The 15956-nt window shown below is 41.1% G+C and overlaps 1 protein-coding gene across 1 annotated transcript; it reads left to right on the forward strand.

Annotated features, from left to right (window-relative positions):
* The first annotated feature begins 9248 nt into the window (after positions 1-9248).
* On the forward strand, positions 9249-10700 carry LOC140546160 (neurturin). The gene is made up of 2 exons (XM_072669345.1): positions 9249-9489; positions 10234-10700. Exons 1-2 carry the CDS (start codon positions 9249-9251, stop codon positions 10698-10700), a joined length of 708 nt encoding a protein of 235 aa, XP_072525446.1.
* The last annotated feature ends 5256 nt before the right edge of the window (positions 10701-15956 follow it).

Here is a 15956-nt window from a genome sequence, read left to right on the forward strand (position 1 = left end):
TCAAGGAACCAATTGAAGCACCTTTTTTTTAAGTCTAGGTAGGTCTGGACTGCGACATTGCAACAGAGCTTAGTAAGTACCAGAATGCTTCAGGTGAGCTCTGATTAGCCTGTCAAACTGTCACAACACTGAGAAACAAGCCAATCAGACGACAGTATGCTACACATCAATCACACAGTGGACTTAATCAAATACGTACCTGCCATGAAAAAAGCTTGAATCGGATTTCTCCCCAACACAGGACTGCACACCTGTACAGAGAAAACGGCCTGTTACAGTGTGTTCCGCAAGCTGTAGTGTTCAAATCATATAAGTCATCCTTCCCCGATCGTGCTTTTTGTGCAGTAAGACTTGGTTGAGACAAGAGGCCAATCACGCTTTGTGGTATCTTCTTCATTCTGGTTTGGACAGCGCTGAAGACCATAAATGAATTGAGTCAGTGATCAAACGTGGCCAGAACATAGCAGCTCTGCACATTTCAAACAGACTGCACATGAACAGCACAAATCAAAGTTAATACAATATGATGTTATGTTTAAACAGGCCTCTAAATCACCCCCACACCCACATTCAATACGTAGCTTAAACATTTTAACCACGCGAGTGTGAGTCTTTTCCATTCCAGTTTGTTCCAGAGCTTTTCAGAAAATCTTCCCAAGCTGCTAGCTTGTATAAATACATGAATATGATTAGGTCGGGGGGGAGGAAAGACAGGAAGTAACAAATCTGATCTTGAGTATTACAGTCATCTGCCTAGGGCAAGCTTGAATTGCCATTGAAGGGGTGTGCTGAGGGAAATCACACATTAACAAACTTTTACTCAAAGCCCACAAGAACCACAGGGAGTTAATAACACAAGTAAAACATAACCCAAAGCTTCTGGGAAATGAAATATGAGTAAAGTTATAACTCAAACAATATGGCGCAAGTCAACAAACACTGCTGTGTAATCATATATCAGAGATTTGGGGTTTCAAAGTTCTAGTTTTCTTGTGTATGAGGTGGATGTGTGTTGGGATGGTTAGCATATGTGGGTGCTGTGAATGTGTGTGTCATGCCTTTGTGTTTGTGTGTGTGCGGTTAGATGCGTAGGCCGCGAGATTAGCCCTGCCGGCTGCTTCAACACCCTGAGAGAGAGACAGTCCCAGGTGTTATCCCACGTGACTGTAGATAAAGCAGGGCGCATTAGTGCTAATCCTGTCCTGATCTTTGGAGTGTGCTCTTCTTCCCTTCCCTGCTGCTCCTTGGCCTCCTCCGTGCTCTGTGAAGGGACGGAGAGGGCTTTTTTACTGGACAGGCAGACAGTGGACCAGGGCCCATTTTTCTCAATTCTTCACAAAAGAGACTAAGATAAAAATTACTCTATTGTTTACCAGATGTAAACAGTTTGTTGATGTGTTGGTTGGTGGTTTCACTTTGGAGTTCTTTGCCTTGAGATAGAGACACACTCCAGATCATGGTTAACCCTTTAGGTGGTAAGTTGCACGCATGCTTTCAGTTCCTACTAAGGTCTGGTTTAGGCGTGTGACCAATTCTAACAATTTCATCACCATATTCACAAACAGTTGTGTATGGGTGGACACAATACAGGGATATAAACTGCAAGTTTCTAATTTTTCCCAACAATATTTACCAAAAAAAACATCCTTTAAACAATGAGTCAGTGGCATGTTTCAAACACTGAAATCAAAACTGTACTTCCCCATATGGTGATGATTTTGTTACATGATACCTGCAGTCTGTCTCTCACAAACAGGAACTACAGCTGTGTTTGTTAGCAGTAGCATGAACGTATAATGGTATTCTTTGCTCATGTCAGTGTAGCTGGAGGGAAGGCAATATTTAGCACTGAAAAAACAAGTGAGGTTGAGTGTGTTGAAACCCATCCTACCAGACATTGTAGTTGTGATTTGAGCAAGATCTGTACACACAGCCTAAATGTCCAAATGTTTGCGGATACCCCAATTCTTTGTAGAGAGTAGAGAAGTACTGCCAATAGAATAGGAAATATGAACTTATTGGCACTATGCCTAAAGCCAGGCATGGGCTAGAGGGGTATAACCCCCCCCCCAGCATTGAGCTGTGGAGCAGTGGAACAGTGGAACTGAAATGATGGTGCTCCATCCAGTACTCTTGGGATGGGTTGGGCTGGGTTGGTGATCATCCAACATACTGACCTCACTATCACTCTTGTCGCTGAATGCAATTAAATCCTCACAGCAACGTAGAGACAGTAGAGACAGTTAAATAAAACATATCCAATAAAAAAAAGGATAAAAAGGATAAAAAAGGTTTTGGAAGAAACAATGAATGAGCAAGTGTCCCAATGTTTTTATCCATATGGTGTATATACACAAGTGAGAGAGGGTAATACAACACTCCAATAATTATAACTAATATATATTTGAATCTGATTCTCATGTTTTGGTAATAAATCATAAAAAGAATAATAAGTACTGTAACTGATGTCAAACATAATAGTAAATGTGTCTAGTAGCATTTAAAGGATCAAAAATTTAAAGGATCAAATGCATGTGTATAATGATGTGGCGAGTGGAAAGAAAAGTTTGAGCTATGCCACTTTGTCATCAGCGACCAGAGTCCTAAAGAACACAATTGCCAGTGCTCTGTCAAAAAGGGTAAATGGCGCCTCCCCTCCCACCCATATCACTCTTGAAGCACTGCTGGCCCGCACAGGCTGGTGTAGTGGAGCTGGGGACCCAGGACTTTCCGCAGAGGATGTTGACTGCCTGGCAATTCCACATCAGTGGCAGTTTAAAAAAAGGCGATGTATGGATTTGCATGTAATAGAGGAGAACATTTGTTAAGCCCTTATCCTGCTAGTGTTAAGAGCACTGCTAGTGCTAAGGGGAGCTACGTAGGTTAATTGCCAGTACCAAATAAGGAGAGTACCAAAAAAGGGAAAAAAAGAAACACAGCTGTTCAAGGTATTCAAAAAAAGTTAATCCTGTTTTTGTTGGAGTAACTGTCTAGAGAAGGCTTTCTACTAGATTTTGGAGCATTGCTGTGAGGATTTGACTGCATTCAGCGACAAGAGCGCTGTTGAGGTCAGGATGTTGGATGATCAGCACCCCACCCCACAACACCCCACCCCACCCCAACTCATCCCAAAAGTACTGGATAGAGCAGCATCATTCTAGAGAACACAGTTCTGCTGCTCCACAGCTCACTGTTGGGGGCTACTGGCCCACACCTGGCATTAGACGTGGTGCCAATAGATTCATGTAGATCTTCTCCAGGGAATTCTATTCTGTTGGCAACACTTCTCTACAGGGAATAGATAAGCTGTGTGTGTGTGTGTGTGTGTGTGTGTGTATTTGCACATCTGTGTCAGCCATGGGTGCAACCTCAGTAGCTGAATGCATTCCTAAGAAGGGGTGTGCACAAACATTTGGACATATAGTGTATCTGTACTCCTGAAACTACCAGTGAACCGTTTTGGTTCAGTTCGGTTTCGTTCAACATGTAATATTTATCCACTTGGAAGTATCGCAAACCTGTCCATTTACTAGAAACTCAATTTAGCAGCATTGTATAATAAAAATATAAAATAATACAAATAATACAAATAATACAGACAGTTTCCTGTAATAGGGTGAGCTACTACGCCTACCAACACACCCTCCGCCTCTCACACATACATTTACACGGCTTAAGCTTTTTGAGTTGGCAGTTTATATGTTAAGTGACACTGTCCTGCTTCTGCCTGTAGTTATGCAACACACCCTATCAATACCCCAGACAAAGACAGAGATTTACTCCTGGCCAGCCGAGCTGCTGTATCAGCCCCATCTGAATACCTGCAGTGCTCCTTTCACAGCCCCATGAATCAAGTGCTGTTTGTTCTGGAATATTCCACACAGTCTTACTCTGAGTGTTTGGACTGTTACGATGGGCCCAACTGAGAGAAATATGCCATCCACGTGTTCTGTATAGATGATGTTTTTTTCTGGGGGTCATTGAGATGTGTATGCTCCTTTTTAAGGCTTTAGCAGTGGGTAAAAGGAAATGTCAGAAGGGCCATGTAGCAGCAACAGCAGAAGCCCTGGAGCAACTTTAGGGTTAGAGAAATAATTCACCCAGAAATGCTAACACCGCTGACAGTGAATGAAAGCTAGGCTGTGGGCAAAAGCTTCCACAGTCTACTGAATAGGCATGGTGGGTTCTATGCACACACCTACTGGGGGTAAGTAAGGAAGTATAAATGGTCAGATATGGTGGAGTGAAGTATGGGACAATTTGTTTAAAAAAATAGAACATAATATGGGCATTTAAAGGCAAAATGAAGGAAATTATCAAATTAGTTAAAGAAATGCCTCAAAACGCTTTTAAACATATTTTTTCAGCATTTTTCTATCACAAATAGCACAACTACTTGAAAATGTTGCTGATCTGAATTAGCAGTGCACCTAAAGGCAATTTTCCTGTCATGTTAGTGACGTGACACATTTCAAATAGTGTTTACTGTAATTGGATTGTGATTGTGTTTTTTCTAAATAAGTGATTAAAGAACTACGGTCCTGATCCGGTTATTTTGCCACCTCGATTGAATCAGTCTCTTAATGCTGAGTATCGTCCAATGCCGATCTGATCTTTGTGTTTGTATAAATAATTCAGCCACACAGTTTAGATCAGATTAATACTGATGTAAAATCCCTTTGTTTTTAGTAGCAGTTTCTATAATGAGATGTTCTGGACTGACTGATTTAGTTTAGTGGGAACTTTTCTTAAAATGACTGTTTTATAGTGTTTAGATCTTATTATCCAGTCTGACTCTCCTCCCCAAGTAATCAGCTCCCGGCTCCTTTAAAACACTGCAGTCTAATCACTCCGTATGTGTGTGTGTAATGGTAGACACTTTGGACTGATATCTGTTGTTGGTGCTCTACTGATGTGAAAGTGCTATGATTTGGGTTTCTATGGTGCATGTGTATTCCTATCAGCGCTAGCCTCCTTCCGGTTCTGAACACGCTGTTTAGTGCTAGTGCGGCTCTTCTGGTGGTAAAACAGAGTGCGTCCATGGTATCAGATATTCTGCTATAGTTTGATGTTCTGTACAACAGCTCCACACTGCCGACTCTTTTATTTATCTTCTGAGAATATCCACACTACAGCCGGCTGGGCATAATAACCGTTAATGGTGCTTTGAGGTTAGTGGTGCTTTGTGGAGCTGATACCCGATTCATTAAAATATGCCTGGATGGGCCTCGATCCTGATTCACTGGATCGGATGGGTACATCCTCAGAAAAATACTATTTGGCTTTACTTGTACATTCAATGGATTCCTAGTGTACAGCGTAAAGTTCCATTGGTTTACTAGTGTAAAGTAATGAGTTGTGAGATGACATTTTCCAGAAAGTAAAGTAAAAAAAAAATAGGAAAAGTAAATAACTTTTACAAATAAATAACGAATTACAAATGAATTGTAAACATGTGTACATAGTCACTAAGCGCTTTCTTAGGGACAATATACTAATACAGACAGAGGCCTCACTCAACATTACTGCATTACCTAATTCCTGCAGATTCTGTATAATGCTCTTTAACACAGTGAACCTCCCATTCTACCCATCCCTACTACTACATCCCAGTGGCTGAGGCTTTTTTTTTGAGACTTTTGCTTTGTGACATCATCTATTATCATGCTGGAAGAAAATTACCACAAAAGATGGATAAATTGTGGCCATGAAGATATGCACATGGTCAGCAACAAAACTCAGATAGGCTATGGCACTAGTCCACTCTAGTCCAGTGTTTGTTAACATTAGCCTAACATCTCCAGTTCCAAACTAAAGAATCACACTTTGGATAGTAAACATGTTGTGTCTGCCTGAATAAATCGTTAGGAAAAATGATAAATAATGTGTGAAGCCTCTCAATGTGTGAAGCCTTTTTTGTACATTCTAAGGATTATTATTCTGTAATTACATGGAAAGCAATGCAAGCTGAAGAATGCAAGTCTGGCACTTTCGGCAGTTAGGTGGAGTTACGAGGCTAATCAAGAATGTGACAGATAGATTACTGAAGTTGTCCTGAAATTGCTTTCATATTTCATCACCACAAACACAGAACATATTCATGTCCAAAGGCACAGGCATGAAATGGCACATTGGTGCAAGTTTGGGAGCACTACAATCTGGAATGTTCTCCGACACTGCAGTGTTTAAACGTTATGACTTAACCTAACTGGGATGTAAACATTTATACTTGTTTACTCTCACATATAGAGCTAAGCCTTTGTCCTTGCACGGGCAATTATGAGTCATAGAGGTCTGTGTACAGGACGATGTACCGCTATTGTAGTATTGTAGTATTTGGTCACCAAGTTACTGGAAATATTTCACGCAAGACTAAGCTGTTGAATGTGAAGCTGTAACAAATACAGTGTAGGCTATTTTTGATACAACGAGACTTAAATAGGTTTGTCATAAGTGTTCATGGGAGTCTGCATCTCATTACAACCACCAGCACAGTAACAACTCAAACTCAAATACTCGGCAGTTTTCCGTCAGGGCCTAACAGTAGGAGTCTTGGAACAGAGTCAGCAATGTGTGGCCTTTTGAACTCTGTGTGCACTGTCATGACAATTATGAAAGGAATATGGTCAATTTTAAGAGTTTATGTTAGTAGGCAGGCAAACTAGACCACTAAACCTTTATTTGATTGTAGATTGTAGTCTAGGGGCTAACTGTTTTGCTTTGTAAAAACTATGCTTGACTATAGCTCTCAAGTACCCTTTGCCAGTCCACATTTTTGTTGAGAACACACCTGATCCACATAATCCATGTTATACAGCTCTGGACCACTTGGCTGTGGTGTTTTGGGAGCCAGACTGTGAGATTGAGGTTATACACTAGCTTGGGAGGCATTTACAAGATGGATATTTTCCCAGTAAGCCTATGAGCCTATGCCCAACAGCATCTAACTCTATGTGGTGTGCAACAAAAACAGATGATGTGCTAGCAAAAGAGAAACGCTTCATATACACTCACGGTCAGTTTCACTTAGTCAAAACTCAGGCTTCTGGGGAATTCATCATAATCATACAACCATTCTCACGGTTTGTGTATCCACAGCAGTTAACGTCAGCTCTAATAATGAGTACATAAACATGTATTAAAAGCTGCCCATTACATGTACAGCATTAATCATGCAAAAGGTTCTTACGCGTGGATGGTAGCAATTTAGAGCATCAGGGCAATTAATCAATTGAGCATGTTAGAAAAGTAAGAGCAGTGTTTGATTATTCCTTTTGCAATTAAGTAATCATTTGGAGGGATGGACTGAGAGAGAGGAAAATGATTATTATGGATCCATGCTAATACTCAGTAATGACAGTGCAACTGCTAATACTCCAATTATGGAAATGTTTATTGGCATACCAGTATTATTAGGTCATAAAAACATTATTACGCAATTTGGATTGATGGGGATTTAGGTGCAAAGACTTAAGTGCTTGGCTGTGCAAGCAAATAATGATAGTATAATTTATTATCATCTGTGGGAAACGCTGAGACCATCAAAGCTTGCCAAAAGAGAGGACACATTTTAGATTACTCAGTTTGTAACAAATCCAATACACACGAAGCAAGAGATAAAAATGGAACAGGAAAAAAGGAATATGTTCTTCATAAAATGAGATAAGCGTCTCAAATTATAGCCAAGAAAGAACAGTCTTGGGATTATATTGTTTACTTACTTAAAGACTTGCATGTGGCAGTGACTGTAAAAGTGATAATATATGAGCATGGAAATGAAACTTCACATATCACAGGAAAAGGCTTGGGAAAGTCTGGAATTCTTTAATCAGAAGTTGCTACCATTGTTGTCAGTGTTACCAACGCTGTTGCCAATCACTATGAAGTTTTTACTAGTGTTATCAGTTTGGAGTAAATAAACCCCCCAACAAACAAACAACCAATGCAGTCTGACTGAAAGAGGAAAACACAAGGTGTAGTGATGCATTTCTTTGAAAGACTGGCTCTTATCTGTCTCTAGACAGCGCAACAGTTCCAGGATCGCTATCTGTACCAGCCCAGTCTAAACAAGCCATACCTCACACAGCCCACTGAGACCACACTGAGACCACTACGCAGCAAGTCTGCCAGAACGTTTTCAGTGCAGCCGGTCTGGATTTGTTCTTAGTCGATACCCATGTGCCGTTTCCTGAGCTGTGGAAATGTTTTCCTGCTGTCGATTCTAAAAGACAGAAACTAGCACACGTTGAGGGGGAAAAAACAGGAATTGCTATTTGCACTGCATACTAGCGGGTTGTTTTACTGGAAAATGAAATGAGATCTGAAAGGGATTTAGACTGAGAACAATGACCTACTAGATGCTTGCAAGTGTACCTCATGAAGTGAGGGGGCAGAAAGGCAAGTCATCCTGATAACACATAGGTGTGACAGAAGGGGATCAAGGAATGTTATTAGTGTTTCCGTTAATGTAGCTCATAAGTTACAAACACACCCACCCACCCACTAACCACGCTTTCTGTCATATCAACAACAGAAGATGAAGCTGTTTGTCAAGACAAAAGCTGATCCCATTCCTTGAACCAACTATTTCATCAGCCAGACAGGGTTTGCATTGGGTTGCCACTTTTGCTTGAGTGTTTAACTCAAGCTTGTAAATAGTGTGAATGTTGGGGTCCCAGATGTTCTACACCCTTTGCAAAACTTAGAGAAGGATCTATATGAAAAGTGCAGTAAGTTGAAAAAACCTATGACATCAAATACATACAAGTATGTTTTCTTTGAGAGCAAACAGAGAGGTCTTTAAAAGTACCAAATAGATAGGAATGGGACATCAGGGAGGAGTCTGGAGTCCCTAATGGGAAATAGATCCAAGAAAGTGAGTCATTTCCCAAGAATGATTCTGAACATCAAGCACAAAACGTGATCGAGTGTTTAGAGCGGGAACTGAGCAACCTGTGTTACCACAAAAGCCAAACATTTCTTTCATGCTACACTGACAATGTTCACTCAATTCTGTGTGAAGGTGGCGCTGATAAAATCTAGAGCGGCGAAAGAGATCCTAAGTAAACACTCAACAACTTCTAACGCTAAATAATCCCTCCCACCTGAGAGGTGTCAATTGAAATCTCCTGAAGATTAACAGGTTAACTTTGTGTTGATGGGGGCGTTTTCAAACAATACCTAACGGACCTGTGTCTGGTCTTCTTTTTTATGTCTTACAGAGTTTCAATGCTCCACACCGTTCTAAGATGAAGTTATGGAAAGGGGCCATTCTTGCCTTAATCCTCATTAGCACTGCTCTCTCACTCCTGCTCACCAAAACCATGCTGCCTGCCGGGGCCACCAACCCCAGGGCCTCGGTCTCGGCCTCGTCCACGCGTCTTTCATCAGCGGCACCACCATTAGACTCACCATCGTTTTCACCTGGAGCGACAGGTCTTCGGCGGGTGGCTAGATCAGCGGACAGCGTGAGCTCTCTGCTATCGCAGTGTAAGATAAACAGACGCTGTTTTCTCAGCAAAGGCACGGGTGTGGATTAGGCAGCATAAGAACAGACTGACGGGTGGGATTAGTGTATCGCTCAGCGGTCAGCACTGTTTAATTTACACATCTCACCAACTCACACTCACATCACACCTCATGTGTCAAGGGACCTGCAGCTTAGCCAGCTATTAGAGAGGGGGAAAAAAGAAAGCACGTTTTTGCACAGCACCACGCCAACTATAAACTTTGAGTGAACTGCGACAAACAGCAATGAAAGTTTTATGGTTTTCTTTTTCGAGAAGACATTTGTATAAAAAGGTGCTAAGATAGACCTTCAGAAGACTGGTGGAAAACTGGCTCTCACAGAGTTCATATGGGCTTTTTTTAGCTATCATTATATATTTTGACGATTCTAATTTAATTTAATGTTTATAAGCTAACATGTATATTCAATAACATCCTTAAAGGTTCATACTGTTTCAGGTATGCTCGAACTAATAAAAAGAAATTAGAACAAAACAAAGTGTCAGTGAAGAGGCCATTATGAATAAGCAATTGAAAGGAAGGCATAATCCTTTTTTACAACTCAGATCAGCAATCAGAGACACAGACTGAACTACTCGATTTAAAAAGATGCATGCCTGACCTTTAGCTTTACAATGAAGAGAGGGCCTTGCGTTTCTCATCAATTTGTTTTACTGCCCATCTAAGATGGTAATTTATGGACTGTTTATCCTACTTGTGTTCCAGTTTCCTACTTGTTCCAGAGCTTCACGGAGGGTGAGCTGCAGAGGGTGATCAGGATGCTGGTGAACAGGCAGGACAGGAGGTCAAGCACGGTGGTAGCAAGTGGCCGTGGCAGAAGAACCAAGCGTGCAAGGACGGGGCCGAACCCATGCAAGCTGCACAAGAAGCAGCTGAAGGTCAGCGAACTTGGCCTGGGCTACGACAGCAATGAAACTGTGGTCTTCCAATACTGCAGCGGCAAGTGTACCAGCCGCAGAGGCAACTATGACATAGTCATGGACTACTTGCGCCTAAACAAGTCATCTGGCCAGAAGCGCAAGGCACCGAGTGTGGAAAGCACCAGGGACCGTGAACCCTACAGCCCCTGTTGCCGGCCAACTAAATATGAGGGGAACTTGGTGTTCTTTGGCAACAATGGAAAATTTGGCATTGTCCCAAATGTGTCAGCTAGGGAGTGCGGCTGTGTATGACACCACAGAAAACGGCGAAACGGAAGATGCCTGGGTTGCAGTTGAAGCTTCAGAGTGGGTGATGGCAAAAGAGGCCCGGGTAGAAGCGTAGTTGTGGAAACAGTAAAAGAATCTAAGAGGCTACAGTCCACTTTGTGATAAGAGTCTAAGCTTCTGAGATGCTACTGTCAACTCTATGATAGTGAAAGATTCAGAGAGTCTGCGGTCACCTCCACGGAAAAGGTTGAAAGCATTAGAGGGGTTCCAGTCCACTCCATGGTAACAGCCAAAGCTTCTGAGATGCAACTCCATGGCACTGAAAGATCCAGAAAAGCTGCAGTCAACTCAAAGGTAATGGTAGCAATGTCAGAAAGGCTATTCAACTCTAAGCTCCACAAATTCCACAGTAACAGTCAAAACTTCACAGATGCTTCTGACATGCTACTGTACAGTGAAGGATTCAGAGAGGCTACAGTCAACGCCATGGTAACAGTAGAACTGACAATTTCTACAGTCAAGTCCATGGAAACAGTCAAAGCTTCAGATGGGTTCTAGTCAACACCGTGGTAACAGTGAAGCCTCCTGCCATAACCATGGAAACATACATGAAGATGAATTCTGTGTATGTCATAATGGAAACCCCAGAAGCCACAGCAGACAGGAAGGCTATGTCTCACACTCCGGCAGAAAGGGATGGTTTGTAGACAGCTGGAATTTCATGATCACTTTTGCTTTCTGGTTCATGTGCTTCATGGATCATTGGAGAACGTGGTTCTAAGAGATCTAAAGAGGAAAAAACAGTCGCTTGATGGGACCAGTAGTGCAAGCTTTTAGTGCTGAGACACTACCCTTGCCTTCCACACTTCCTGAACATGAAATTGCTGAGTGAAGACTACATCCGAACTTCACGTCTTTCAATTCCACATGGACAGAGATTTTACAGTTCTGGAGAAGTACACAGAATTGTCTTTTGTCATGAATGCTATGTGAATACTGAAGTAAGATGTTAAACACAGCTACCTCATTTACTTTGTGTAAGAGAAATGTACATGCAATGAATCTAGCTGCGCTAAACCCATTCTCCTGGGGTCGACTATTCACTGATAGAAATCACACACGCACACACACAGACACCAACAGATACACACAGACACATGAACACATTTACTTAAACTCCTGTGTGTCTTCTCAGGTCATATACTTTAAATAACAACCTGCATTGTCACTTGAAGAGAACGCCCCTTTATTATACCTACCTAGCTTTTTATTTTCTGTTTAAAGTCTTGCCAAATCTGTCCAATAGAGCTCATACCGAGTACTAAAAATCTGATCTTCACTTATGAATCAATTGCTCTGTACATATAAGTACAGTCTGATACATCTATTTTTAAATTCTGCTTTTAAAATGAAGAGGAACCTAATATCACTATCACACTAATATCGCCTAGTTTAATCCTTGGTGCCAAAACGTAGGAAAGGCCTAAGGCTGCTTTGTAAGGATTACTATTAAACAAAGATATATAGCTCACTTATTTTTTAAAAGGTTAAATCCAATCTGTTTGCTTACGATTCTTTAAAGATTATGCCACAGTACATCCAAGAGGTCAATCTGGTGTGAGTCAGACAGTGGCAGGGCAGACGTGTGCATATTGGGTTGTCCCAGATCTGTAGCCCACTGCACATACTGTTAACATCTAATTCCCTCTAAGTCATCGGAGCTATAAATAGCCAAATCTCTACTACACAGAACTGTTAGGTAACACTCTATTACTTTTCCTAGTTTTGGTCTAGCTCACTCATTCAACGCAGACAGGTAGGCGTGCAAGGTCTGGGCTGCCAAGGAGGTTGTGCGACTGTGGTCAAATTGAATAACAAGAACTTTGAGGTAATTAAGAACAAAACCACAAATGAGATTGGAGGCAGGCCGGGAACCATCAAGGCCTAAACATGGCCGGCCTTCAAAGCTAATGGACTTACTGTGAAAACAAGGCAACAGCAGCTGAGTGGACACGCAGCCTCCATGCTACACCAAAGGCCTGGCAGCCAGATTTACCTATGAGACAACAAACAGACCAGATTGAGAACCGCTGTACACACGTAGGCTTCAGATGGTAGAGAAAATAAATAAATAAAACTAATCATATGCTGGGTTTGCTTCAAAGATCTTCAGCATAAGCCAGAAGCAGCATATAAATTTGCTAATTGGATGTTCTTGAAAGAGATTTTCCTGAGCAGGCAACCCTGGGTAATATATTAGCCACTTAAAGAAACTGTTACAATTCTTCTGGAAATTTATGAGAGATTTTATATCTTGGAAAATATAGGGAAAAGAGTGTGATGCAATCATAACATACTGCATTAAGATATTTGTATACACTCATTGAGCACCTTATCAAGAACACCTGTACACATAGTCGTTCATGAAATTACTTAATTAGCTAATCGCGTGGCAGCAGAGCAATGAACATGCAGTTAGAGGTCTGCAGCGTAGCATGATTGTTGCTGCTAGTACAAAACCTGGACAATTGCAGACTTGTGTAACCTGGTCTGATGAGTCTCAATTTCTGCTGTAGCACACAGAGTGTAGGGTCTGATTTTGGTGCCAACAGTATGAAACCATGGGTCCAACCCACCTTATGTAAACAGTCCAGGCTGGTGAATCATGGTGTAACAGGGTGCACTTTGGGCTTGTTAATTCAAATGCCAAGACCTATGTGAATTTTGTTGCTGACCATGTGCATCTCTTCATGACCGCAATTTACCCATCTTCTAATGCAGGGGGGGGAAACAGGGGCCAGAGTCTAGCTCTGTTCGCTGATTTCCCTTCTCTAACAGATCTACCATACCTGGCAATTAACAGACCAGAATTGCCCACCCCTGCTCTAATGTTCTCATAATAAAGCACAATTTTACATGTTCATGAACACCTTTGGGATGTGGTGGAACGGGAGATTTGCAGCATGAAAGGGCTCCTGGAACATCCGCAGGAACTGCGTGAACTATCATGTCAACATAGACCAGAATCTCAATGGAATGTTTACAACATCTTGTGGAATCCATGCCACAAACAACTGAGGCTATTTTGAGAGCAAAAGTAGCCATTATTATTATAATGCTCCTAATAAATTGTTCAGTGGGTGTATATGCATACAATTTGGCAACGGTTTCTGTTAATCATTGATCAAACCGAATGTTACTGTAGGACTGTCTTATGTTCCATATCATTATATGTACTTCTCTGTAAAGACTAACAGAAAGACGCAGTACCATGTGTGTATGAGTAGCTTCTCCCCATTGTACTTCTTTACAGCTTCGGCAGTGTTGGTTCTTATTCTTCCATACCAACGGCAGAAATGTTGATGCAGTGCATCTTTCTTGTGTATACTTGATATTTATTGGATAGAGGTGTGCATATTTATTTAGATACTTTAGTCAAGGGCAGACCGAGACTTATTTATTAAAAAAAAACAAAAAACAACTTGTGCCAAAATGGAATTTCTAATAAATCTACCATTCTTAAATAACTGCTGAATAAACATCTCAGCTTAACTGACAAAAAGACACTGTTGCTTATTTTTCTTTTAATCACGTCTACAATCCAAGTGCTGTGTGTTCCTTTTCCTGTTTAATCTACGACACGAGGCCTATAGAGTGCAGACGGATGAGAGACTGCTTCATCCCTAATGAAAACATAATAAACAGGGTACAAAATGAAAGGGCTTAAATGAAAGTCCTTTAAAAACTCTCTGTAACGCACTGTTAAACTTTGTCTTCGAAGCGCCCCTCTACTGAGGTTGTGCTCCTTAGTATTTGTGTGAAGGCCTATTCCTGGACATCTTTTTCAGTACTGACCTGACGGTGAATCCAAAATTCCACTCTTGTGATGCACACATTACCACATGACATTTTCAGTGGACTAAATAAAAAAAACGTTTACAGCACAGCTAAAAGAAACTCATTAATCAACCATAGGATGAGTTCATTCAAAAGGAAACTCGCACATAGACCAAAAAAAAAAAAAAAAAAAAGTACTACAACATGTTCACCAATCTGTGTTGGAACACATCTGTAAATACAAGACTTCCCTCTGTAATAAACATTTACCTTAGCGAGGAAACTATGTCTGATCTAAGACTTGCTTGTATTAGGTCGTTTGCAAATTATCCAATTTCCAACAACCAGCAGCATTCAGCTAAACGTATAGAGTCCAGCCTTCACAAATAACATAGCCCAACTTGGGAATTCTACAGAAACCTGGAGTTATTTAACACAGTTAAGATATAGTAAACAACAGGCTGTAAATAATTCAGTGAAAAGCACTCCAGGGTAGAAATCTTCCTGACAATGGGTCTATTGCAAAAGTTTCTCCTTCAGTTTCCACATTTTCCACATATGAAACCAATTATTAGCACCTGAAATGTCTCTCCCGGCCATGGCCTTCACACATTCATCAATCAAGCCTAAGCTTCTATGATGCTGCTCAATCTCTGGCCATTTGATCTTGTCTAATGATTTCCTGAGATCTGGATGATGCTTTTTACCAACTTTACTCCTCTAGGTGAAGAAAGACTATAAACACCCAATGGCCTTGTACTCTGTTGGTCTTCTCTAGCATTGATGGCAGGCCAACTGATATATAAGCATGGTTATGGGACTGATTAATCCACGCTCAAACGATTTGGACATGTGCAAACTAACATAAGGCTAACCACAAAGTTCTCACATCAAGAAAGCAGCACACACTCCCATCTCAGGCTGTACTAGTGGCTTTGTGGGCTGTTATTACATTAGCCTACAGGCAGCTGTGGACATAATGCAGATGCATTTGAGGCATTTACAATTAGGTTGAATTAGCAGCCACAACACAGTCAACACAGCTAGCCAGTTCTAAAGTGGTCTGTGCTGTACACACCGGGCTTATGGATGGCTTTAATCAACTTTAAATAGTTTAGTACACATATATTTATGATATATACGCATTAAAGTGGGGTACTTATTCTTTTTTCAGAATCCAAGAACTCCAGAACCTGGATCCTGGACAAAAGTATACATTTAATTCCTGTATGTTATAACTAAAGCATTAACTTGTTGGAAAAAATTGGAAAAAATGACTGAAACAGAAAACAAATGTAAGAGCAGATGTAATGGGCAACTGAGCGAGTTTCTTAGCCCTGTAACACCAAGGAATGTGTGGTAAATAAAATCTACTACTGAAACTATATACTGCTATTTCAGTACATATTTTTAAAAGGTACATATTTTTTGTTGATGACCCTT

Source organism: Salminus brasiliensis, chromosome 23, assembly GCF_030463535.1.
Source record: "Salminus brasiliensis chromosome 23, fSalBra1.hap2, whole genome shotgun sequence".
In the NCBI taxonomy this organism is placed as follows: domain Eukaryota; kingdom Metazoa; phylum Chordata; class Actinopteri; order Characiformes; family Bryconidae; genus Salminus; species Salminus brasiliensis.

Excerpts from the sequence above, each read along its gene's own strand:
- LOC140546160 (XM_072669345.1), top strand. The coding sequence starts at position 9,249 with ATGAAGTTATGGAAAGGGGCCATTCTTGCCTTAATCCTCATTAGCACT. Across the intron at positions 9,490-10,233 it reads GAGCTCTCTGCTATCGCAGT|TTTCCTACTTGTTCCAGAGC; the intron begins GTAAGATAAACA and ends CTTGTGTTCCAG.